The sequence below is a fragment of the Hetaerina americana genome, unplaced genomic scaffold (genome assembly GCF_022747635.1).
Source record: "Hetaerina americana unplaced genomic scaffold, ioHetAmer1.1.p SCAF_135, whole genome shotgun sequence".
In the NCBI taxonomy this organism is placed as follows: domain Eukaryota; kingdom Metazoa; phylum Arthropoda; class Insecta; order Odonata; family Calopterygidae; genus Hetaerina; species Hetaerina americana.
The window spans coordinates 597,995-624,468 of NW_027286459.1; the positions used below are offsets into that span (position 1 = coordinate 597,995).

At 40.2% G+C, this 26,474-nt stretch overlaps 1 protein-coding gene across 2 annotated transcripts; it reads right to left on the minus strand.

Moving 5' to 3' along the window:
- Nucleotides 1-889: 889 nt before the first annotated feature.
- Nucleotides 890-21,417, minus strand: LOC139686233 (cyclin-dependent kinase 5 activator 2-like). 2 transcript variants are annotated; one of them, XM_071583392.1, is made up of 3 exons: nucleotides 21,249-21,417; nucleotides 12,283-13,443; nucleotides 890-6,141 (listed from the first exon to the last, which is right to left on the minus strand). In XM_071583392.1, the coding sequence occupies exons 2-3, from the start codon at nucleotides 13,432-13,434 to the stop codon at nucleotides 5,746-5,748; spliced, it is 1,548 nt and encodes a 515-aa protein (XP_071439493.1). In that variant the 5' UTR covers nucleotides 13,435-13,443; nucleotides 21,249-21,417; the 3' UTR covers nucleotides 890-5,745. The 2 variants fall into 2 exon arrangements, with proteins under 2 accessions (XP_071439493.1, XP_071439492.1); XM_071583391.1 differs by having other exon boundaries at nucleotides 12,283-13,446.
- Between the last annotated feature and the right edge of the window lie 5,057 nt (nucleotides 21,418-26,474).

Genomic DNA, 26,474 nt, shown 5'->3' on the forward strand with positions numbered 1-26,474 from the left:
TACCCCTTTCATCCACTTTTCATCTGCCTGCATAGGATTTGTCCCAACAAACGCCTCTCTTTCCCCACCATACCAAGTTATTCTTCCTCATTTGTTTCCTTCTCTGTCCATTTCACCTTCTCCATTCTCCTCCACACCCACATATCTATAATAGCCTCCAATCTACGTCTATCCTCCTGCTTCAATGACCACGTTTCCGCGCTGTACATAGCTACGCTCCATATCAAAGTTTTTAAGAGTCTTTTCTTAACATCCTTACTCAAAGTCCCTGTCATCAACTCCCTCCTCCTTGTGAAAGCCTCTTTGCCTAATGGCGCAATTCTTCTCCTTACGTCCCTACTACTTTGACCCTGTTGGTCCAAAACACTACCGAGATACGTAAACTGTTCTACCTGCTCTAGCTTTTGCCCTCCTATTTTAATGTTTAGCTTAGCCTTTTTCTTTCTAGAAAATCGCATAACCTTTGTTTTATTAATATTGATTCTCATCCCATACCTGTCGCACTGAATTTCCAATTCACTAAGCAATACAACCCTTTAGTGGCCGACTGACAAACTATAGCCATGGCCATCCTATCAAAGTTTACTGGTTTTAAATGAATTTCCCTCCAACTTTCAATTCCCAACTCCAGCCCTTCCCATAGTGCCTCTCTTTAATCATTATGATCAATTATTTAAGTAAAATTTATTATTATGAAAGATGAGATTTTAAGATATAACTTTTCAGATGATTGGCATTCTGTCCGCATGGTTTCAATAATGTTAAATGATTAATTTTCTCATTAGATTGCAAAATGAAATAAATATTGAGTTAAAGTATTTTATTCTCCGATAACACAACTGCAAAGTTTTGATATGAACGTTGAAGAATGATATTGATGGCTCTGGAAATATTAATTGAATACCCTTTTTTATTTTGGCACTGTTACATTTGGATTTGTACAATAAATAAAATATGCAAATACTGGTTCGGTTTAGCATTGTTTTTATACTCTGATTTTCTTTTGGTGACCATACCAAGAGAAACAACCATATTAATTAGTTAACCGGTGTGAGTCTGGAAGAAAGACTTTCTTTTCCAACTTTCTCCGTGTTCATTCTGCAATATGTCTTCATAATTTAACACTTAAATATTGCACAAACATGGCACGACAAGATATCTTTCCTCACATTAATTAGGACTACAAAGTGTGATACAAAAAAGACCAGACTGATTTTATTCTGCGCTAACTGTTAAACAGATCGAAATGGGAGACAGTGCACCATCTAGCGACACATCTGATAACTAAAACGAGACGTGTTGCGTTTGTTTACGTCAAGTCGTTACGGAGCAGCAGCGGACGCAATGCCATGGCATTTCCGCCGCGATAACGTGCCGGTCCACACGGCGCTGATCGTGACAGAGTTTTTTGCCGGTACCGGAACTTCGGCGCTTCCGTAGTCACCCTACTCTCCAGACTCCTGGTTCCGTCAGACTTTTTTTCTGTTTCCAAAGTTAAAATAAAACTTTGAAAGGGCGCCGCTTCGACTCTATTGTGGAAATTAAAACTAATAATTCTACAGCAGGAAGTTATTAAAATCAGTACTCCCCCTTTCTGATCATACCTTGTACAAAGGAACTGTTTGTGAGCTGCAATGTGACCAATGGAGTTGTGGATAATATCAATTAAGGGAGATCTTAATCTATATTAAGTTGAGATAAACATTTTTATCACAAAAGTTGTGAAAGGAAGAAAATATTAACTTTTCGATCAGCATTAGCATTCAAATGATCCAAAACGCCTTTGTGAAACAAAAGAGGCTTTACTTCTGATTTCATAACTGTTTGAACTCGTAATTATATACTTAAATGTGTATATCAATGATAAGAAATTGTCAATATAGTTTTACTACAAATTTTCTGGTTTTTTTTTATTAATTGCAGGAACATTTTTAAACATCATAAAAAGAATTACAACAGAATACTTTTTTTGCATCACAAGCTTTGAGCACTACAATCGTATTAATATGTCCAGCCGTCGTTCCTGGAGTCTATTCTCGTCTCCTATTAAAAAAATGGGAGATATAACATCGCTTTTATGCCTTCTTTACCTTTTCGTCTTTTTCATAGAAAAAAAAACCAACATTAATTTTTCAACATTAACACATTAATGTCAACCATCTTTTATCATCCATATATATATATTTATCAATTTCATCACTTAAATCTCTGCCCGTTTGAGCATTTATTAGCGTAACATTTAATATTTTGCCCTTTCCTTTCGAGTCGGCACTTTATTATACCATCAATAATTCATGCGTCAATACAGCTTTTTCTTATACACCATTAATTGCATTCAACGATGAGTCATATTAAAATTCTCCAAAAACACAACAGCTCTCATTAATTAACTTTACGGTCTGTGTTTTTCAATATATATATATATATATATATACACACACACACATATATTATATATATATATATATATATATATATATACATTTTCCATTCTGGAAGCAGCAGCTGCGTTTGGCATCGCTCTTGGCACATCAAATTAAAAATACCAAAAAAATTAATTCAAGCCAATGGAAGCAACAAGTATGGCTGAGTTTAAACATCTCGCCAAAGATATATTTCTTTTTACATTTAATCTGCTGCTTTGAAATACATTCGCACGAGGTCGGACTGAAGACTTATTACCACGTGCTTACCGTAAACCACAAACAAAATGACCTTCAGAATCACTTCTTGCCTAGTGGAATGTGGAAGTAACATTCCCACTCAACACGCATGCGCAGATTATAGGTCAGTACATTCATCTAGTGCAGTACTTTGAAAATCAGATGAAGTATGGAGACGTGTTTTAGTACCACAAACAAAATGACCTCCAGAAGCACTCCTGGTGTAGCATGTGGAAGTAACATTCCCCCTCAACACGCATGCGCAGGTTTGAGGTCGTTACATTATCATCCAGTGTAGTATTTTGGGAAGCGGAGGTAGTATGGAGACGTGTTCTAGTGTGTGCTATCAGTCAACATGGCCAGTTAAACAACGTGCTGTTATCGCAATTTTAACTGCTGAAAAAGTGATTCCTACTGAGATTCACAGTCGCTAATAGGCTGTTTATGGTTGACAATGCTGTCGATAGATCTACTGCAAATAAATGGGTAGTAAAATTTCATGGTTGCGATCATGGAAAAGCGATATATGTTGATTAAACATGCAGCAGACGTCCGATCACTGGATTTGATGGAAAATGAACGGCGAATCACTTAAAAGTGTATCGCAAACCGTATTGGAATAATTAAACTACGCGCCTGCTTCATAATTGAACAATTGGGATAATACCTCGATAAATCTCTGTTCACGATTGGTCCCACAGACAGAGAACAAACAAAACACTCCTTATTCCCCCGATCTTGCGCCTTCTGCGGTTTTTTTTCCCGTCAACTCAAGAGACATCTCAAGGGTAATCATTACACCTCGGACGATAAATTGAGGGTGGCTGTAATGAATTGGACTTGAGAGAAGTCGTGATGACATATAGCTCACACTAGAACACGTCTCCATACTTCTGCTTCTCAAATAAACTGGATAATTGTGGCGACCTCAAACCTGCGCATTCGTGTTAAGGGGGAATGTTACCTCCACATGCCACCTAGAGTGCTTATGATGGTCATTTTGTTTTCAGTACTATAATACGTTTCCATAATTCTGCTTCTCAAAATACACTGGATGAATGTAATGACCTATAACCTGCGCTTGTGTGTTGAGGGGGATTGTTACTTCCACATGCCCAGTCCATGAGAGCTTCTGATCGTCATTTTGTTTGTAGTACTAAAACACGTCTCCATGCTTCCTTCGCTTCCCAAAATACTACACTGGATGAATGTAGCGACCTCAAACATGACCTTGGCCTTGGGGGAGACACTTCTTTCAATTGTATTTAATATAATATCTCTTCTAGAGAAACCGCATAATTCAGGAATATATCATCCGAAACACATATGGAAACATGTTATTTTTTGAGGCAACCGTTTCACAAATGACCTTAGCTCTTACGTCTCTCTTTCTTTCACAATGCCTCTCAGAATTTCCGCATTAAGTATTGAAATACACTTCAAAATTAACAACTTAATATCCAGTTTGTGTAATATCAAAATACCGTATCGGATTTTTTATCTCAAAATTGGGCACCAGTAAGTTTAAAAACAATTTTAAATTGATATTTTTGGGTCGGTTTCAGGAAGTTTTTTGAAGAGCGACATTATTTGCAGCAGTACCACACGTACAAATCAAAATAAGTGATTAAAAAAACACACCTTTAACTTGTCCACATGAAATGTTTTAACGCAAAACATTTTTTACTGATGCCATCCATGTTTTCTTTCCCTTTTTGTTGTAAATGCATTCGAAATTAAAATGAGATTCAATCACCACATAATCGCAATACAATATTACATATTGGTATCAGTCTTCGGATATCCTTTTCCATTGGGCACCAATTATTTTATAAAAACTGATAAATGAATTCACAGAAAAAGTACGACAACAGCATTTCATCCACGGTGTGGACGAATGAAATTTTGTCAAATCATTCCTCATTTTCTCATCAAATAATACACATATACAGGGTGCATTCCGAAAGTAATGCAATTATTATTTTGACAATAATTTACTGAGCAAATTTGCTCAAACAGTTAAAATTCTTCAAAGTACTCCTTCCTTGGGGCTCTATAACATTTCATTCCAGGGACTCTGCCATGAGCGGTACACGTCCTGGAAGGTGTCCTCTGTGACCTCTTTGCATTCACGACAGATTTGATCTCTTCTGAATGGATGTAAAAACGGATTCCTTTTAAGGACTGCCTTGATCCGAGGGAACAAAAATAAGTCTGCCCTGGTGAGGACATGACTAAAAAGCACAAGTTTGGGTAGCGTTGGCGCCTGGTATTTGGCCAGGAACTGGCGGACTTGTAGAGCATTGTGGCAAACACCTTATGGCACGAGCTTGGCTCACGCTTTCCTCTTCACTAAGTCATCAGTAACAAAACGAAACACAAAACAGTATACGACAAGTTCAGTCCTTTGTCTACCATCTTGATACTCAACCAACGATCAGAGTCCAACAATTGTGGAACACGTGGCACATTGTTGTCGATTTTGCTGTTTGAAGGGCGATGTTTGTCTCGTGAACCCACCTTCCTGGCCCTTAAGGGCCTTAAAGGCCTTTTAATCACTTCGAAACCTGTGAGCAGGAGAGAGCAGTGTCGACGTGAGTCTCGAGAATCATATTCTTAATCTCCTCGAGAGATTTTATTTCAGTTTAGCACAAAACTTAATCACTCGATCGTCCACTCCATTGTTTTCGTTCCACGGTCTTCCCGCGGGCAGATGTTTACAATAACCGACACACTGCCGCTTCCACAGCTTAAAGAGCACTGAGACTCGTTTCGTAGCAAAGCTTAGCTTCCTCCCCACCTGCTACAGGTACTTCGATCCCTCTCCAACCAAACTGCGCCGCATGGGAAATCCAATTGCATTAATTTCGGAACGTACCCTGTACATATCACCTTTGGATGATGCAGCCTTATTAATTGAGAGGTATACATTATTTTGAAGTCGAACTCCTTTGAACCTTGAAGCCATGAAGCGTGCCATGGTTTCTGGAAGAAGTAAACCTCGGTTGGTTGGTCAGAGGTTGGTCACGAACTCCGACTGTCTGATGACGGGTGTCCTGACGTGGATCAAGGTCACGGGGGGTCAAGCGCCAGTCCTGCTGCAGGGGGCCACTGTCGTGGTGCACGGTCTGGTCACTCCCTCCGCGACGCCGCACGCCTTCAGCTCCGTGAATACCTCGGCGAAGAAGGCAGGCTCGGAGTTGATGCGGAGCATGGATGGGGATAGCCGGTGGACGATGGCGAGACACCTGTCCCAGAAGCTCTCCTTGTCCCTATCCATGAGGAAAGGCTTGAGAGGGTAGGAGATCTCGTTGCCCATGTAAGCGTAGGAGAGGTAGAGGCAGGTCAGCACGACGGCTTGGAGTCCTTGCTCCGATGCGATCTCTTGGGTCGCTTCACCCTCGCCACCATCCCCGAGCAGGTCTCGCAACAACATGTACACGAAGACCAGGTTCGCCGGGTTGATGAAGGCCTCCTCCTGCGATAACGAATGAATGATTGGATGAGAACTAGATTAGAACAAGATGGCGCGATTCAGTGGAAGGCATTTTGGGCACTCACGCATTGACTATTAATTAAATTGCCCAATCGGAATAGTGTTTGTGTGTGTGTGTATATATATATATATATATATATATATATATATATATATATACACACTCTCACCCACTCTACCCACTGGACTACCACGACCTATTTATATATGTATATGAATATATATATATATATATGGTTTATATATATATATATATATATATATATATATATATATATATATATATATATATATATACCATAAACACAGTAATCAACCCGAAGGTAGGTCGGTTTAGTAGGTGATAGCAGAGTTCACCCAGTACTAAGCCCTATATGGCGTGTGAAAATTCACACATCAGGGTAATAAGGGGGGCCAGTTTCTTTCCCTGTGACGGTTATGGTTTCCCAGGAAGATCTGGTACCCAAAAAATCACTTTATCTTGGGTTGAGCTGAGGGTGCCCAGAGTGCCTTGCCCGGGAATTGAACCCGGGAGCCTCCGGTCAGCATATATATACATATATATATATATATATATATATACACACACATATACATAGGCCGCGATGTATATATGTATGCTTATATATACATCGCGTGTACATATATATACATATTTTTATGCATATACATATATATATATAAATATATGTATATACATATATATAATATATATCCATATATGTATATGTGTATATACGTATATAGAGTTCCTCTTGAAGAAGGCCTCTGAGAGGGCCAAAAGCTCGAACAATTTACCGTGTGAGTGTCATTTTAAATGTTGCTATTCTATTCTATTTGTGTTATATTGTGTTAGCCCATTATATACCTGTATATATAAAAAATATTTACAATGAATGTTTACAATTTCGATTTTGTTTACACTGAGATCCGCATATATATATGCGGATTTCAGTGTAAATCACGTTTCCTGGATAGCTCAAGAGGTTGAGAGCACCCGCCCGGCAAGCGGAAAGATGCGAAGTTCAAGTCCCGGTCTAGGGAATTTTTTTACACTCCCGATTTGCCTGATTCCACCTTCCCCACCTCTCCTGTGTTCGTCCTTTATATGTACTTCTATCCCGTTTCTATATATATATATATATAATTAAATGATGAGGGGACAACACTGAGCACAGGATAAGGAAGACGCACAATAAAGAAGAAATGACAATAGAAAACAATGAGATGGAATATATAATAGGAAGAATGCATAGCCCACTTCGAATATGGAGGGAATACTTTGAAGAAGGAAGGATAGCAAACCCATCGATGTAGACCACATTTTTTGAAGTCAAGATATATGGCCTCAGTTCGCGTATTTATTAAACAGAGCTCGAATAAGAAAGGCTAACCAATTTCCTCAAAAAAATCTGAACTAATTCTCTGACCACGAGAGTTTGACCGCATGGAAAATGAACAGGAGGTGTATTCAAAGGTGACTTTTCAAATTTCACGGGTGACGTACACTTTCGATATTTTACGAGGGTCATCCGGAAAGTAGTACCCGTTCGTGAAATAAAGACACAAAAGTAAATATTAACAAACATAAAAAATTTTATTTGAAAGAGGATACTTTAAACTACTTCTCAACATAATCTCCAAGCAAATTAAGGCATTTGTCATAACGTGTGACAAGTTTCTGTATTCCTGCTGCATAGTCCTTCGCCGCCAGCTCATTGAGATACGCGAGGGACCCATCTTGCACAAATTTTTGCATAATGCAGATGGTGTTTAACAATTTCATGAACAATTGTTCGAGAAACATTGGGAAAATGCTCACAGATGTCATCACTTGTGACGCGCCGATCGTTCCTCACGAATTCGTCAACTGAGCTCACCAGTTGGTCTGTAATGACAGACGGTCTCCCCGAACGCTCATCGTCGTGTGTGTTCCCCCTCCCCATGTTGAAGTTGCGACACCACCGCCGAACAGACGACTCGTCCATTACATTGTCTCCATACACCTCCTTTAATTGGCGATGAATATCACATGGGCGAACGTTTCTTGCATTGAGGAATTTAATCACTGCCCTCACTTCACAACTGGCGGCGTTCTCAATTTTTTTAAACATTGTAAACAATCACAGAAACAACACAGGCAATGCTAGCGTCACGCAACTTGGCTCAGAGAAGGCAGACAAGCCAGTGAAGCTATCTGACCTCGTCCAGGGGCTACTCGCGTCGTCAGCACTTCATGCGGCACGAACGGGTACTACTTTCCGGATGACCCTCGTATTATCTTTTTGTTGTGTTGGTAGACATGTCCCAAACATTTGTTTACAGTTTCAACAATGCAGCGTATTTAGTTTGTTATTGACTGATACAAATGGTAGAAGTATTATGGTGTCCTTGGAGATTTTCTGCCATTATAAAAAAAATGGATTGAAGATTTTGTGTCAAATTTCGTGGAAAAAATGGAATTATGTGCTCCAAAACATTTGAGATGGTGACAGTGTTACATGGTGAGTCATCTATGTTTAAAAAAGGTATTTATAAATGGTAAAAGCTCTTCCAAGATGGCTGAGAAGAGGACATTGACGCTCAGGACGCCCCAGGACGTCAACAACAGATGAAAACGACGAAGAAGAGAAGAAGACCGTTTTGAAACATCGTCCAATGACTTATGGAGAGGTTTTTGAGGATGTTGGTATATCAGTTGGCTCGTACCATTCATTTATGTCGTATGTTTTGGGCATGAGGGCGTATGTTTCAGCGAAGTTCGCTCCGAAACTGCTTAATTTTGACCAAAAGAACCTTCGCATGAGCGTCTCTTAGGAGCTGTTGAATGACGTCAATCCTGATTTTATTCAAAGGATCATAAATGATGACGAATCACGGGTATATGGTTATGACGTCGAAATCAAAGCCTAATTGTCCAACAGGAAAAACCCGGAAGAACCAAGACCGAAAACAGCAGGCCAAGTTCGATCAAATGTCCAGGTTTTGTTTACTGTTTTCATCGATTGCAGGGTCTTGGTGTATCAGGAGTCCTCACCACAAGGTTGTACGGTCAATAGGGAGTATTACCTTGAAGTTACTTGCCCTTTGCGTGAAGTAATACCAAAAAAATCTCAGGAATTGTGGAAAGACAATATCGTATCATAGCTTTTGCATCACTAAAAAGTACTTGCTCACTCATCGTTGATTGTGAGAGATTTTGCGTCCCAAAAAACACCAGAGGTGACCATATTCACCGCATTAGGCCCCCTTGCGACTATTTAACGTTCCCAAGCGAGCTCAAGGCGATATCACGAAGTGCTTATTGGAATTGCTTCGAGGATTGGATTAGGTGTTGGTACGAGTTTATTATATCTAGGGGGGATTACTTTGAATGGAACAACTTGAAGATTTAAGGATAAAAAGTACTGCGCTAAAATACGGACAAAAGAAACTTCAGTTCAAAATCAATTGTATTAATAAGAATGAAAAATGAAAATACTTTTACATGCAGTGGTATCTGTCAAGAATAAACTCTTGAAAACAGCGCCGTCCATATTCGCGAATGCTGCTACCATCGCGGCGCGTTCAGATGCGAAATTAGGATGCCTATTCTTAGTATTATTGGTAATTCTTCTTTCGACTACGCAGAAAACTTACGTAATAGCCGAAGGGGTTCAACACTGAGCAAGGAAAATTCAAATTGAAATTTCTCCTGAGATAACCGTCGCACCCTTTAAATAAATATTTTATAATGATTAAAACATAAAGTCAACTTACCTTTTGAAAACACGTCGTAGAAGGGGTATCCTTTCGTAATTCAATTCATCCCTGCAATTGCTAGGGATATGACCCCTTCAAGTTGAATGATTGACCTTCAACAGCATTTAATGAGATATTCGTGAACTTTACCGTGGATGCGATCAGTAAGGTCAGAGGTCACGAAATGTGCTTTGTCAGAATGGATCAAATTAACTCTAGGGTAGATTTGGTGTTTATTTAAGCAATAGAATCAAATGAAATCGTTATGATTCACCGAGCTGAAGTAAATACGTATGAAAGCCAAATCTAAGGATAACCTTCCATCTAAGGGAAGGGAAAAAAGCCATTTTCAACAGTGTTTTGTGGTTAAGAACGGTAAGAACATCAAAATTTCATTCATAAAGGATGAAATGGGGATCGTATGGAAAATGGGTGTTAGATTAAATGCCTGCTTTTTGCGATAAACGATTATAAGTACTTAATATTACTTTCGAAGTAATTGCGAAGCATTTTAATATCAATAGTATCGTCAGCAAACACCTAGAAAGTTTTTGAAGTAACATATTGTACATGAAAGAAAAAGAATTCCTTTACTCACTCTCTTGGTAATTTAATTCTCTCAACACCTCACAAAACATATTGTTTATTTACTGTAACGCGCCATATTGTTCATTTGAATTCCTATATTTATTGACATTGTTGCCAGTTGTGGCAACAGCGGCCAGGATTTAATAAAGGTTAAATTTAATTCGTAAATTTGAAGGTAGGATACTTATTTTAAGATGTTGTAGACATATTACAGGCCCTGACTTACTACGGCATTTCAGATTATCAGTGTAAAATCAGGGATATAGATGGTAGAACGGATAAATTTAAAATATCGTTTATTCCTCGAACCATTGGAGATAAAAGTAGATATAACAGCAATCACGAAGGAGATAATTTAAATTGGTGTATGTATGTTTTGGCGATATTCTGCATATAATTTATCTGATAAAGTGAACCATATTTTTAACAAATTACAGCATAATTCGAAAATACGTGTTATCGTATTGAAACTTGTTCCATATAAGTACTTCGTTTCTTGTGATTGACATTTTTCAAGTTCGTTATCACAATTAGCGGAAGAATATAAGAAAGGACAGAAGAAAATCTCTCGGAAATTGAACTCGAATTAAGAAAAAACCGAGGAGCAAGAGAGGCAATTCTCAGCTTGAGAATTCTGGCCGAAAACATAAAACATATAAGTGAGCCATCATTATATGTGACATTCGTGGACTTTGTGGTGTAGATGTTACTTTGTAGTCACTGACGTATAAATTAGACTCCATACGTGGGTTAAGGAGACGAATTATTGCTCCATTATTCAATAGAATTGGAAAATTTAGTAAGGAATTTCTGCCACCATGCTAATGGGAAATATTTCAGAGGGTAGCAGTCTCAATTGTAATGGATTATCGTACCAAAATGCTTAAATAATGGATTTTAGGTGCCATTAGTGTCGACGTTTGCTTTCCGTCCGCGCGGAGCGGCACTAGCGCCCTAACTACCTCATGTCGTAATCGATAAAAACTTTGGACGAGTCCATTTCAGAGCGGGAGAGGGGGGGTGTGAGGGAGAGGGGGGATAGGGGAGGGGGGGACAAGGAAAACAGCTGCCAACCTCAAACCAAGATGATTAAAGGTATGCGAAAAAATTTCTCCGAGTGCAATGCCACTTTTAAATGTTGGCCAAAACACGAAATTCGTCATTCAATTTTTCAAGACGGGTTATGTTAAATTTTCTTCCAGCGATGCATTTTCACCAGAAATTTAGCAGCAAAATATTAACACATCCACTAAAAATGTCAACATATGCAAACAAAGGCGCGTGGCAGGGCGTGTTAATGGGTGCGTTCCAAAAGTAATGCAATTGAACTTCCCACTTCCCTCCTAATGGTCAAAATGGGATGAAACCACTTGGTGTAGGTGAGACGGACATTAAGCTTTGCCACGAAACCAGTCTCAGGGCTCTCCAAGCTGTGGAAGCGGCATGGCGTCAGTTATCGTAATTCTCTGCGTGCCAACGTGTCACGAAAATTACCAACCGAGCGGAAATTTCATGTGAACTTGGGGAACGTATAAAAAATGAACCCCATTATTTGGACAGGGTCATCCCCGGCGATGGTGACCTGTGTTTTTGAGTACGAGCCAGAAACAAAACGCCAAAGCTCTCTGAGTGGCACACACTGAAAAGTCCCCCAAACCCATAAAAGGGAAGAATGAGCGAATCAAAAGGGAAGAAAAACAATGCTCATTATCTTTTTCGACTAATAAATACTAAATAATGAAAATATCAAGGGGATGCATAGGGGATGAGTCAAATGGACCCATTACTACGCACCTGCCATCCTTGTAGCAGGAGACTGCGGTCCACGGTCCTCAGCCACATCATGGCGTCGCCCGCCTGGAAGTCCCGAAGCCCAGAACAGCGTCTCCGGAGAAACACCCCTAGACACTTGAGGAGTTCGGATGTGGAGGCCTGGATTACGGTCTTCTTGGGGGGTGAAGGGGGCGGTGGAGGGGGTGGTGGAGGAGGCGGCGGTGGTGGAGGGGCCTTCAAGGGCCCTTCGCTTTTGCTCTGGTCCTTGCCGCTGCTCTTGTGATTTGTAATACTGTTGAGTTGGTGTGTGTGGCGGAGGTTCTGGGCGATGTTGGCGTTGTTGTTGGCCCGTACGAGGTCAAGGGGGGCGAGGACACCTGGTGGGGTCACGCTTTCGGATGCCGGGGTCACCTTTCCGAGCGTTTTCGTGTGGTGACCCGAGATGACCTTCCGGATGTTCTTGTCCGCGAGGATTGGGTGGATGAATTGGGGGGGTGGAGTCAGGGGTGGTTTCTTCAACCCCCCCTGTTGGCTGTTTTTCTTGTTCTCCAGGTTCTTCTTGCTGTTGTGTGCCGTCGTGAACCGCTTCCAACTGAGGACGTTCATCTGAAGCGACTGCTTCTTGCAGTAACACTGTCCCACCTTGTTCCCCAGAATATTCTTCTCCGAGATTATCTTCGAGTTCTCCAACATCTGCTCAACGTTTGACATGCGCTGTTGGTTTTTATTGTTGTTGCTGCTGATATTGTTGTTGATGCTGTTGATATTGTTGGTGATATTGTTGTTCTGGTTTTTGTGTTGATTGTTGCGGAGGAGTAGCGTGGGGGCGAGGGGGGTCAAGTGACCGTTTTGGATCGTTTTGGGGCCGGACGCGGGCGGTGCGGGTTTCTCTTGCCGGTCCTGGCTGGTTGGAGAGACGCGGCGACCGTTGGTGAACGGCACCAGGACACCCGCGTTCACCTGTTTGTTGTGGTGCCCGTGGTTGCTTCCGCTGATCCCTCCCTGACCCCCTGAGCCAACAAACTCACCCCCACCGCCTTTCGCCTGGGCACGAGCGTTGTTCAGTTCGTGGGCCTTGTTGCCGATGCCCCAAGGGCCCTCTTTGTGGCCTCCGCCGCCGGACCTGCACGCCGACGATGGCCGCCTCTCGTCCAAGCTCATTCCAGTCCCCATTTCCGCCTCCTGCTGTGGACCAGAACGAAGGAGATCAGGCGAAGGTCATTGCGCTTCTGCTGCTTTCCTCGGGTTCCACTACTTTCAAAGGATACTGGTCATGTCCAGCACATACGATGGTAGGCTGAAAAATAATGCAGCTTGCAGATCACAAACAAAATGACCTTTAGCCGCACTCCTGGTCTGGGCATGTGGAAGTAACATTCCCCCCTCAACGCGCATGCGCAGGTTTGAGGTCTTTACATTCATCCAGTACAGTATTTTGAAAAGCGGAAGACGTATGGCGATGTGTTCTAGCAGTACAACCAAAATTACCTCCAGAACCACTCCTTGTCTGGGCATGTGGAAGTAACATTCCTCCCCATCAACACGCATGTGCAGGTTTGAGGTCGTTACATACATCAAGTGTAGTATTTTGAGAAGCGGAGGAAGCATGGAGATGTCTTCTAGTGTGTGCTATATGTCAAACATGGCGAGTTAAAACACGGTGCTGTTATCGCCGGCTGCCTTCATCTCATCATCGTTCGAAGTGTAATGATTGCCCTTTGAGGTGTGTCTCTTTGAGTGGAGAGGAAAAACACATGAAAATCGCAAGGCATCGCATGATCGGGGGAATAAGGGGGATGGTGTGGAATCGGTTCCAATTTCTCTGGGTTTCTCAGAACCTCTCCAGTTGCACCCAAGGAGTGGGTGAGGACGAGCGTTGTGTTGTCATGTTGCAAGATGGCTGGCCAGGCTGCTGCCTTTACAAACAGGATAAACTTCTTCCATGGATTATTTCAATATGGCTTTTGAGTGATTTCCCGGTCATATTCAATCCAATCTTCGACCAGAGTTTGCGATGTTTATCGTCCGTAGCAATGATCAGGACGTCCGCTGTGTGTTTCATCAACCAATTATGGCTTTCCCATGCTTGCAACCACGAAATTCTACTACCCATCGATTAACAGTAGACTTATCAACAGAATCCTCACCATAGAAAGCCTTTAAACGACGATCGAATCTCTGTAAGAGTCACTTTTTCAGCATTTAATAATTCTATAACATCACGCTGTTTAAACTCGCCATGTTGACATATAGCACACACTAGAACACGTCTCCATACTGCCGTTTCTAAAAATACACTTGATGCATGTAACGACCTAAAACCTGCGCATGCGTGTTGAGGGGGAATGTTACTTCCACATGCCCAGATCAGGAATGCTTCTGAAGTTCATTTTGTTTGTGTGGTCTACAAGCATTTGTGTGCTTCACTTTTCAGCCTACCTTCGTACATGCCCCTACAATGTATAAACAATATTCAGCTGTGTTCAATTGTTTCCTCTTTGTCCGTGGCAGCCGTTATGGTTAGACGTGTTTCCATGCGCTCGGCGGTTTTCGTTTGTTTTGAAATAAATGTATCAAAGAATATTTGAATCAAATTTCGCGTAAAAATGAAATGCAATGTAACACGAAGTGTGTGAAATGTTTAATAAAGGCCAAAATAGTCAGTCTCTGCCATATGAGTAAAGCAAAGAGTTCTTACAAATGGTATATATTAGCGTTTCCTAGATGTCCGTGAAGACTTCAAAGATGGCGAACGCCCCAGTACTTAAAACACCGATGAAAACGTGGAAAAAGCGGAAGAATTGGTTATAAAATGATTGCCGAATGACAATCAAAGAAATCGCTGATAATGTTGGCATGTTAATTGGCCTGAATTCTCATGAATTATACTGGAAATTTAACTGTATTTTATCGAATGTTTTGGGTATTAAAAGCGTGTGAAACAGCAAAATTTGTCCTCCAAAATTGTTGTACTTTGAACAAGAAAAACAGCGGCGAATAGAATTTGCTCAGGATCAGTCATTGCTAAATGAAGTCAACGAGGACGATTCGGAACTACTGAAAGGTGGTGTTATGAAACAGGCGACGAATCATGGGATTAAACGGATATGACGTAGAAACTTAACCTTAATATAAAGTACCGCATTTTCCAATAGATAACGCGCGCGTTAACGATGGGAAATTGCTCAGATGATCGAAAAAATGACGTATCGCGTTTTGTAATGGAATTTGAAAAAATCCAAGCATAGAAGTATTTATATACATCCAATATTGACGGATTTTTACACAACCTATTATAATTTTTTCACGTGCACATATGTATATATATATATATATCAATATATGAATATATATATATATATATATATATATATATATATATATATATATATATATATATATATACACACACACACATATATGTGTGTATATATATACACACATATATATATGTATATATATATATATATATATAAATTTACATATTTTTTATACACATTATATATATTTTTATTATTATCAGGTAATCTACCGGTTAAGGTAGGTTTTTGGATGGACATAATAACTAATTAAATAATTTATGACCCCTAGCAAAACACAACATCCTACTCTACATCAGGTACCTCTTCATCTCTGAGTACTTTCTTCCTCCCTTCATCCCGTCCAACATCCCTATCCTGTTCCTTCCCTTTCCTTTTTTTGCCCTAAATTCTCCCCTCTATTACAGTCTTCAACATCCCACTGCCGGTCAACATCCCCTTCATCCACTTTTCCTGCCTCCTTAGTAATATCTCCCAAAAAAACCCCTCTCTTCGCCCACCATACCAAGTACTTCCTCGTTTGTTATCTTCTCTGTCCATTTCACGTTCTCCATTCTTCTCCACACCCACATATCTACAATAGCCTCCAGTCTACGTCTACCCTCCTGCTCCATACAAAAGTTTTTACGAGTCTTTTCTTAATATCATTACTCAAAGTCCCTGTCATCAACTCCCTCCTCCTTGTGTGAAAGCCTCTTTGCCTTATAGCGCAATTCTTCTCCTTACGTCCCTACTACTTTGATACCGGGTTGGTCCAAAACACTTCCGAGATAGGTTAACTGTTCTACCTGCTCTAGTTTTTGCCCTCCTATTTTAATGTTTGGGTGAAGTCATTTTCCATCTGGAAAATCGCATAACCTTTGTTTTATTAATATTGATTCTCATCCCATACCTGTCGCACTGAATTTCCAATTCACCAAGCAATGCTTGCAACCCTCTATTGGCTGACTGACAAACTAAAGCTTGGTCATTCAATCAAACGTAACTGATTTTAAATGAATTCCTCGCCCACTCTCATTCCTACCTCGAGTTCTTCCCATGCCTCTTTAATCATTTCCTCTGCATACAGGTTGAACAGCAACGGTGATAATGGGTAACCCTGCCTTACACCTCTTCCTAACACTGCCCATCCTGACTCCCCGTTCCCCACCCGCACCTGAGCAGACTGAGACGTACAGGTTGCGGATTAGCCTCCTTTCCCTCCAATCTATTCCTCTTTTCTGCAGAATACTCATTAGTTTTTCCGAATTCACTCTATCAAACGCTTTTTCGAAATCTACGAAACAGGCAAATACCTCCTGGTTTTATTCTATATTCCCCTCGATTAATAATCTCATTACTGCAATGGCATCACGCGTACCTCTCCCCTTCCTAAACCCATATACTGATCATCCCCTAAGTAATCATTTGCCCTACTCTCTATCCTTTTGTTTATGATACTGAGAACAACTTTAGCTGCGTGGGATATCAAAATTATTGTCCTGTTATATATATGTATATATATTATTTATTTATTAATACAGATGCATGGCTTCTATACAAATTTAAGATAACTATGAAGCCCTGGGAGCGCGGTATCTATACAAATTCATTATAATTACGAAGTTCTGGGTGCGCGTTATACATTAGGTGCTAGTTATCGATGGGAATATGCGGTATTTTATCCATTTCTTTAAAACAAATGAAAATCTCCTCATGCCCACGAAAACACGTATAACATACGGCTGCCACACAGACAAAAAGTAAACAATTGAACACAGCCGAAAATTTTAACATAATTTGAGGGGCCATGTTTACCAATATAATAAAAACAAAAATATTGGCAAACGAATTGTCCAACCCGGGAAGTTTTAAAATTTCAATTATTCGGTGAAGTTACCTCGTACGTTTCGACCTAGTAAGGCCGGGTGGTAAGGCCTAGATTGTCTACACTTAGCTGCACACAGTCCACGCATCCAGCTCCGATAGTTTGTGGTTCAAACTGTGGTTCTTTTCTCCTTTGCAACCATTGCGAACTCTTAAAAATGAAATGTAATGCAATATGAAAAACCATTTCAGTTTGTTAAATGCGATCTGTGATCAGGTGTTTGCTGTCGAAGAACCAAAACAAGCCAATTGATATTTATTTGCCAACTAATTTAAGTGCGCAGGAACTGAATAATGAGTGAAAACAGAGTAAGATAGCGGTGCATTCGGTTTTAAAAAAATAGGCAAAGCAGTGATGTTCACGACGAGCACTGCCGAGGTCACCCTAGCCATCTGATAGGTCTATCCAACGCGAACTCGTGATATGTGGAGGCAATGACGCCTTGGACTATGGCCCCCTACCCACTATGGTGCGGCGCTAGTTGTCTTAGCAACCCAATGGGGAGCCGTCTTCTGCTCTTCTGGCGGATCGTCGAGCTTTGCATATGGTTCCTATTTATTATAGTTTCTGTTGTCCTTGTTTGTATTGTTTGACCAAAATGGAGGTTGAAGAAATCGTGGAGCAGCGAGTCAACATATCAAGTTTTCAAGGTGAAGTTCGGCGGTAGAAGTTATCGTAAGAAATTACTGAAATGTACTGTTTAGCTGTTTAGCTACGGTGATAGTGCTCTCAAGAAGGAAACATCCACGTGCAAGTGGATTACTCGTCTTAAAGATGTGCGACACAAGACGCCAAGGGGGGATCGAGGTGGTGTGGGGGCTAACGTACTGGCTTCCCACCCTGAGGGCGCGGGTTCAAATCCTGGGGGTGTTTAATATTTTCCAGAGGTATCCCTACTTGAGGTGCTTTGTGGAGGGCACTTTGAGTGAGTACGCCGTCCGTCGGATGGGACGTTAAACTGCGGACCCCTTGGCGCCTTTCGTAAAGAGCAGGCTAATGCCGACGCCGGGTTTCTCTCCACCCTTCATCCTTTCCTGTCCATCCCCTATGGCGCAAATGACCTTAGCTGTCGGTCGCCTCCTTCCCCTCAAAACTACTACTACTAAGACGCCAAGGCGGACGATGCAAGACTGGGACAACCTTCTATCCACCTCCTGTGTTTGACGCGGACAATATTGATCGTGTGCGGTCCCTTGTCCTTCTAACCGATAGTCAAGGAACTGACCGAATGATATCTGATAAACTGAATTTGGGAAAATCAACGGTACACACACACACACACACACACACAAACTGCTATTTTAAACGACTCAAGGCGGTGGACATGAATGCTTGGACACACCAGTGACATAATCAATTCACCACCATCCAACACATTCAGAGAGCGTTGTCATGGTTTACCGTTGTTTCTGGCCTAAAAAAAATTCAATCACCATGATACTTGATTACAAATCCTACCTAAAATTCATATAGATCTTGCCCCTAGTAGACTCTTTCCTATATTCCCATAAAATACATTAAAACATGATAATTTGGGAAATTCTATATCACTCAGGCACAAGAAGATATGTGGAAGACACAAAATAAATTAGGAAACGACATGATAAAACTAATTAAAAGCCTAACTACAAGACGACTTCCAAGGAGGATGCTTTATATTTAGCAGTGATTCAAAAGAAGGTGGGATATATAAGAAGACATAGCCTACTACGAACAGAGAGTAAGTACTTTGAATAAGAAGGGGAGACAAAATCCATGTAGGTTAAACTTGGCAAGATAAAATTTTTATGGCCTCAGTTCGCGTATATATTGGACAGGGTTAATGATATCATTAGTAAAATGAATGGCAGCATGAGAATATTTCCCGACGGCAGTGTAATCTACAGGGGAAATAGCGAATGACGCAGATCGTTTATCAATATAAAAAGACCGAAACAGCATTCAAATATGGTGTGAACAATGCGGGCTTGAAATAAATATGAAAAAATGTACCGTAATTAATTTTTTAAACAATTGAAAAACACAACCAAACTTCACCAACTTATGTACACACTCAGAGGTGTTTAGTTTAGCGTCGTGGATGAAGTAAAATACTCGGGAGTCAACAAAGTATCGCATCTTTCTCTTGGAAAATATTGTTACTCATTAAGTAATCCAGCGATTAAAATAAGTTTTGGATGGACAGAGCTACTAAATAAATATTTTGTGAATCTTAACAAAACGCAAAATCCAGCATCCTACTCTACATCAGGTCCCTTTTCATGTTTGTACTTCCTTCCTCCCTTCATTCCCTATCTATCCCTATCGCCTATTCTAACCCTTTCCTCATCTGCCATTAGCATTCTCCCAGCTCTGACAGCCTTCAACATCCCACTGTTGCCGATCAATACGTCTCTCATCCATCTTTCATCTGCCTCCTCCATAGTAATATCTCCCAACAAACCCCTATCTTCGCCCACCATACCAAGTACTTCCTCGTTTGTTATCTTCTCTGTCCATTTCACGTTCTCCATTCTTCTCCACACCCACATATCTACAATAGCCTCCAGTCTACGTCTACCCTCCTGCTCCATACAAAAGTTTTTACGAGTCTTTTCTTAATATCATTACTCAAAGTCCCTGTCATCAACTCCCTCCTCCTTGTGTGAAAGCCTCTTTGCCTTATAGCGCAATTCTTCTCCTTACGTCCCTACTACTTTGATACCGGGTTGGTCCAAAACACTTCCGAGATAGGTTAACTGTTCTACCTGCTCTAGTTTTTGCCCTCCTATTTTAATGTTTGGGTGAAGTCATTTTCCATCTGGAAAATCGCATAACCTTTGTTTTATTAATATTGATTCTCATCCCATACCTGTCGCACTGAATTTCCAATTCACCAAGCAATGCTTGCAACCCTCTATTGGCTGACTGACAAACTAAAGCTTGGTCATTCAATCAAACGTAACTGATTTTAAATGAATTCCTCGCCCACTCTCATTCCTACCTCGAGCTCTTCCCATGCCTCTTTAATCATTTCTTCTGCATACAGGTTGAACAGCAACGGTGATAATGGGTAACCCTGCCTTACACCTCTTCCTAACACTGCCCAACCGGACTCCCCGTTCCCCACCCGCACCTGAGCAGACTGAGACATGTACAGGTTGCGGATTAGCCTCCTTTCCCTCCAATCTATTCCTATTTTCTGCAGAATACTCATTAGTTTTTCCGAATTCACTCTATCAAACGCTTTTTCGAAATCTACGAAACAGGCAAATACCTCCTGGTTGTGTTCTATATTCCTCTCGATTAATAATCTCAATACCGCAATGGCATCACGCGTACCTCTCCCCTTCCTTAACCCAAACTGGTCAATCCCCTAAGTAGTAATCATTTGCCCTACTCTCTATCCTTTTGTTTATGATACTGAGAACAACTTTAGCTGCGTGGGATATCAAACTTATTGTCCTGTAGTCCTCACATGATTTATTCTTTAACTTTTTTGGAAAGGAACAAACACTGATCTCACAAAGTGTTCTGGTCAGATTCCTTCCTCATAAATACTACGAATCAGTCCATTTGGTCTTTTCTTGCGACATTTTCCTTGACTCTGTTTAAAACATATACGCATTTTTTTGTGGAGCGGCACTAAGAAAGCTGGAATTCGTCAAACGTGTATTAGGAAGATGTAGGGCCGAAACGTTCCGTTTATCTTTAGCAAGACATCACATTGAGTAAGCGGCGAGTGTTTGGGATCCAACAGACAACACGGATTAAGAAGAAGGCAGAGATCGGGCAAAAACCCACTCTTTCTTTTCCCTCACCTTAGAAGCACACGACACACTTGACAAACCTCCCCCAGGGGTTGCTTTGGGCGCAGAGAGAGAGGGAGTCCGTACCCTTGCTGACTCCGTCGGACCCTAATGAGAGACAGGGGTAGAATAAGGGTTCGCAGCGAGCACCAACCGCCAGCTGTGGACTACGAGCTCGCACCGACTGCCACTCCGGACTGCGACTGAACTCAAGAGAGTTCCCCGATCCATAGTCGCGCCTGCGCACGACAAATGACATCCAACACCACCCCCACCACCTAATCCTGGGCAATACCCACCCCCATAACCCTGGTTCTGGGTCAGGGCCGCCTGGAAGCATCCTCCACTGACCCTTGTCCCATTGCAGACACAGCGGATTCCTCATTCCCCCGTCTTGCCTCCATTCCTGTTTGCTCGTGTTTTTCCAACACATACATATGATATTGCGGATAGTCCAAGATGATTTCTTCCTTTAGGTGAACCATAACCGACACAGTGTACTCTTAAGGAACTACTGCCCCCCCTTAACACCACCTTGCTGATTATAATGTGTGTGAATTTCACACAATACAACAGTAAATGGGGTTTAGAGTATGGCTGGGGGAACTCACTTATCATCACACATACCAAACCGACCTTATATGGTTGGTCTTATATGGTTTTTAGGGTTATATTAATTTAGAGATTAGTTCAAGCCATTAGATATGAGAATTTATTTTGGCCAAAATAATGAGCACTAGGAATTCGTAAATGTCGTCATATCTGGAAGAACTCTTCCTTTAAAGGTTTGTGTATATAAATCGGTAGAAAATGTCATTAATAAACAGAAATGGCGTATTTTTAATTTCCTTTTTATGCATGTATATGTTAATATAGACGTGCAAATGTTTATTTCACGTGTATATAATGTATTAAAATAATATATGAAAATATATACATCTATGTATATATATATATATGTGTGTGTGTGTGTGTGTGTGTGTGGAAATATAAATATGTGTATATAACTCAGAGATGAAGAGGGGTTTAATATAGAGTAGGATACTGGATTTTGCATTTTGTTAGGAATCACAAAATATTTATTTAGTAGCTGGGTCCATCCAAAAACCTACATTAACCCGGATTAAATCTTGAAGACTCCGTTTCCCATTCCTCCGGTCGTTCCTTGACTGAAGATAAAGATGTTTGGGGCCCCCTGTGGTTTAGGGAGGTTTGCACCAAACTGGAAGGTTTGTCTGGTTGACACGCACGCGTAATTGTAACGTCCCGCCGTTGGGACGGGGTATATATATATATATATATATATATATATATATATATATATATATATATATATATATATACACATATATATACACACAAATAAATATTTGTATATATATATAAAAGTTCCAACAGGTAGAAAGGCAAGTTACTTTCCCTGTTCTAGTACCCGAAAAATCGCAAAGCTCGGGTGGAGCTGCAGGTGCCCAGAGTGCCTTGCCTGGGAATGGAACCCGGGACCCCTCGCTCAGCAAGTCCTACGCTCAACGTACATATACATATATATATATAATTATATATATACATACATATACATATATATATTTATATGTATATATATACACACACAAATATATATATATATATAATTATATTCATATGTATATATATACATATATACACACACAAATATATATATAATTATATTTATATGTATATATATACATATATACACACACACAAATATATATATATACTACCTTGAACAAAAAGTTCCCGGAATAACCACCGTGTGGCGCTCCCATCGTTCCGATTTGAGTTCTGTTTTTTTTGTTAAATTGGTACATCTGTTGTTGATATTCCCTTTAAATCTTAGTGTCATAACTTGACATTTGCAAAAGTTACGTAGCCAAGAGTACATCTATCTCTGTGTGTGTTGGCGATTTTTTACAATTGCAGAAATGGATTTAAATTTGCAACAACGAACTTGTATTAAATTTTGCGTAAAAAACGGATTTAGTGGCGCACGGACGTTGGAAATGTTGGAAAAGTGTTTCGGCAACGATTCTCTAAAAAAAACGGTCGTTTACCAGTGGCACGAGCGGTTCAGAAGTGGTCGTGAGTCAATCGAAGATGATGAACGCAGTGGCAGACCATCGACATCGAAAGTCGGTGAAAAAATTGACAAAGTAAAAGAAATGTTGGTCAATAACCGCAAATTAACCATCAGAGAAATAGCGGAGGACTTGAACATTGCCTATGGATCCGCCCAAGACATTGTGGTTAATGATTTGGGTTTCCGTCGTGTAGCAGCAAAGTTGGTGCCAAAAGACCTCAATTTCATGCAAAAAAGAGACCGTGTTGACGTCGCAAAAGACATGATTTGCGAGGCTGAATCCGATCCCACATTCATCAAAAGGATCATTACTGGAGACGAGACGTGGGTTTATGAGTACGACACGCAATCCAGACATCAGGCAAGTGAATGGCGTTCACCAAATGAGCCGAGACCAAAAAAACCACGTCGTTTTCAGTCAAAAAAGAAGGCAATGCTGACGGTTTTCATGGATTACAACGGTGTAGTGCATCATGAATTTTTGCCAGAAGGCCAGACAGTAAACAAAGAGTATTATTTGGGCGTTATGAGACGTTTGCGTGAAGCAATTCGCCGAAAGAGACCAGAAATGTGGGCAGAAAACTCGTGGATTTTGCACCATGATAACGCACCGTCGCACAGTGCTATCATTATTCGTAATTTTTTGACGAAAAATGCAACAAATACCATCCAACAGCCACCGAATTCACCTGATTTGGCTCCCTGTGACTTCTTTCTGTTCAATCGAGTTAAAAAACCATTACGGGGAACGCGTTTTAGCAGCCGAGAGGAAGTAATGGAAAAATCGCAGGAAGCACTGATGGACATACCGAAAACCGACCGTAACTTTTGCAAATGTCAAGTTATGACACTAAGATTTAAAGGGAATATCAACAACAGATGTACCAATTTAAAAAAAAAACAGAACTCAAATCGGAACGATGGGAGCGCCACACGGTGGTTATTCCGGGAACTTTTTGATCAATGTAGTATAATTATATTTATATGTATATATATACATATATATACACACAAATATATATATATATACATACATATCTATATATATATATATATGTATATATATATATAATTATATTCATATGTATATATATATATACATATATTCACACACAAATATATATATATATAATTATATGTATATGTATATATACATATATATACACAAATATATATAAATAAATAAATATATATATATATATATATAGATATATATATATAAAAATATATATATATATATATATATATATATATATATATATATATATATATATATATATATATATATATATATATATATATATACACACACACATATATGGATTATACGGAATCACTCACACGAGCAGTATAATATTTGACGGCACAATAGAACACAAATAAATTAATAACACTTAAAAGGACACATACATTGTAAATAGTTTAAGCTGAAGGCTGAATATATATATATATATATATATATATATATATATATATATATATATATATATATATATATATGTATATATATATATGTATATATTTTTTTGTATATATATATATATATATGTATATTTTTTGTATATATATATATATACAGAAATATTATACAGTAACAAACAATATAGAAACTCAAAAAAGAGATCACTCACACGTTATTTCTTGCTAATTTCGACGGAATTATCAAGAAATGACGTGTGAGTTTTCTTCTTTTTTTGACTTTCTATATTGTTTGTTACTGTGTAATGTACTATTCGGTACTTCCGTGTTACGTCTACAAAAGCATATGTATATATATATAGTATATATATACAGTGTGTGTATATTATATATATATATATATACACAATGATCGTTTCGCCATGTTTGAATGGAGAAATGGAACACGTCGATACGAGGGGCATGGAAGGCATTCCTTCCTTCTCGTCGGTTCTCCATTTCCCCTCTCCTCTTCCCCCCTCCTTTTTCCCCTTTGCCTGTATCGATCGTCGGAATCCCTTCTCAGCTGCGCGCGCACTCGGGACTAGGGCAACACTCCCCTCTCTACATTCCCCTCCCAACCCTCCTTCGACCCCTCACTCCCGTCTGGCCTTCAGAGGGCGCTCTCGCCACGTGCTCTTATTCTCGCACGTTTGGGCGCATCCCTGGGGGTAGTGGGGTGGGTGCCCCGGGAGGAAGTGGGCCGCATTCCCTCCACCAGCCCCACCAATGCGCCCCTCCTGTCCTGCCCCTTTTCTTTGGCACTGCGAGGGAATCCCTTGCCATTCAAGGAATTGATTACTCAAGTCAGCATTCGCGAAGTCCCCCAGGGAATAAATGTAATTAATTAGATGAAGCAGGTTCCCTTTTGATGTTCATTAAACACGACAGCAACTATACTCCTCACAATTGATTGCAATGCTCTGGAATTCGGAATTTTCACTACACAAGCATTTCGACTCCATAACTGATTTATTTAAATATTACAGGCAATTTATTTCCCCACGCCGCTCCTATTGATTATCGTGGGATCACACCACTTTGAGTAGTTATGGTGGACGCTTTACTTTGCCACGAAACCGGTCTCAATGATCTCCAAGCTGTGGAAGCGGCAGGACGTCACTTTTTTGTTAACCTCTACGTTACGCGATTGCTAAGTTTTGTGCTACGGTGAATGTAAAATCTATTGCGTGGAGACTATCAAAATGATTAGCGAGGCTTACCTTACGGGGGACTCTGCTCTATCCATTACGGAAAAGTTCCGAGGTGGATACAGAAGGCCTCCAAGGAGTGCCGGGATGAAGGTTCTCCACGAAAAAGCCCAAAATGGCAAGTATAAGCAAATCAGAAGTGAAAACTGAATGTTCATTGTCTTTTTTGAAGGTCAAAGTATATTCCATTAGGAGTATATATATATATATATATATATATATATATATATATATATATATATATATATATATATATATATATGTATACATTATAAAAAAACACAGTAATCAATCCGAAGGTCGGTTTAGTAGGTGATGGTCGAGATCACCCAGTACTAAGCCCTATACGGCATGTGAAATTCACACATCAGGGTAATAAGGGGGGCCAGTTCCTTTCCCTGTGCCGGTTATGGTTTCCCAGGAAGACCTGGTACCCGAAAAATCACTTTAACTTGGGTGGAGCTGCAGGTG

What these genes read in the sequence shown, in the direction of transcription:
- LOC139686233 (XM_071583392.1), bottom strand. Translation starts at nt 13,434, where the DNA reads ATGGGGACTGGAATGAGCTTGGACGAGAGGCGGCCATCGTCGGCGTGC. An exon ending in TCCTGCTACAAGGATGGCAG is followed by an intron (nt 6,142 to 12,282) that starts GTGCGTAGTAAT and finishes TCGTTATCGCAG; the next exon opens with GAGGAGGCCTTCATCAACCC.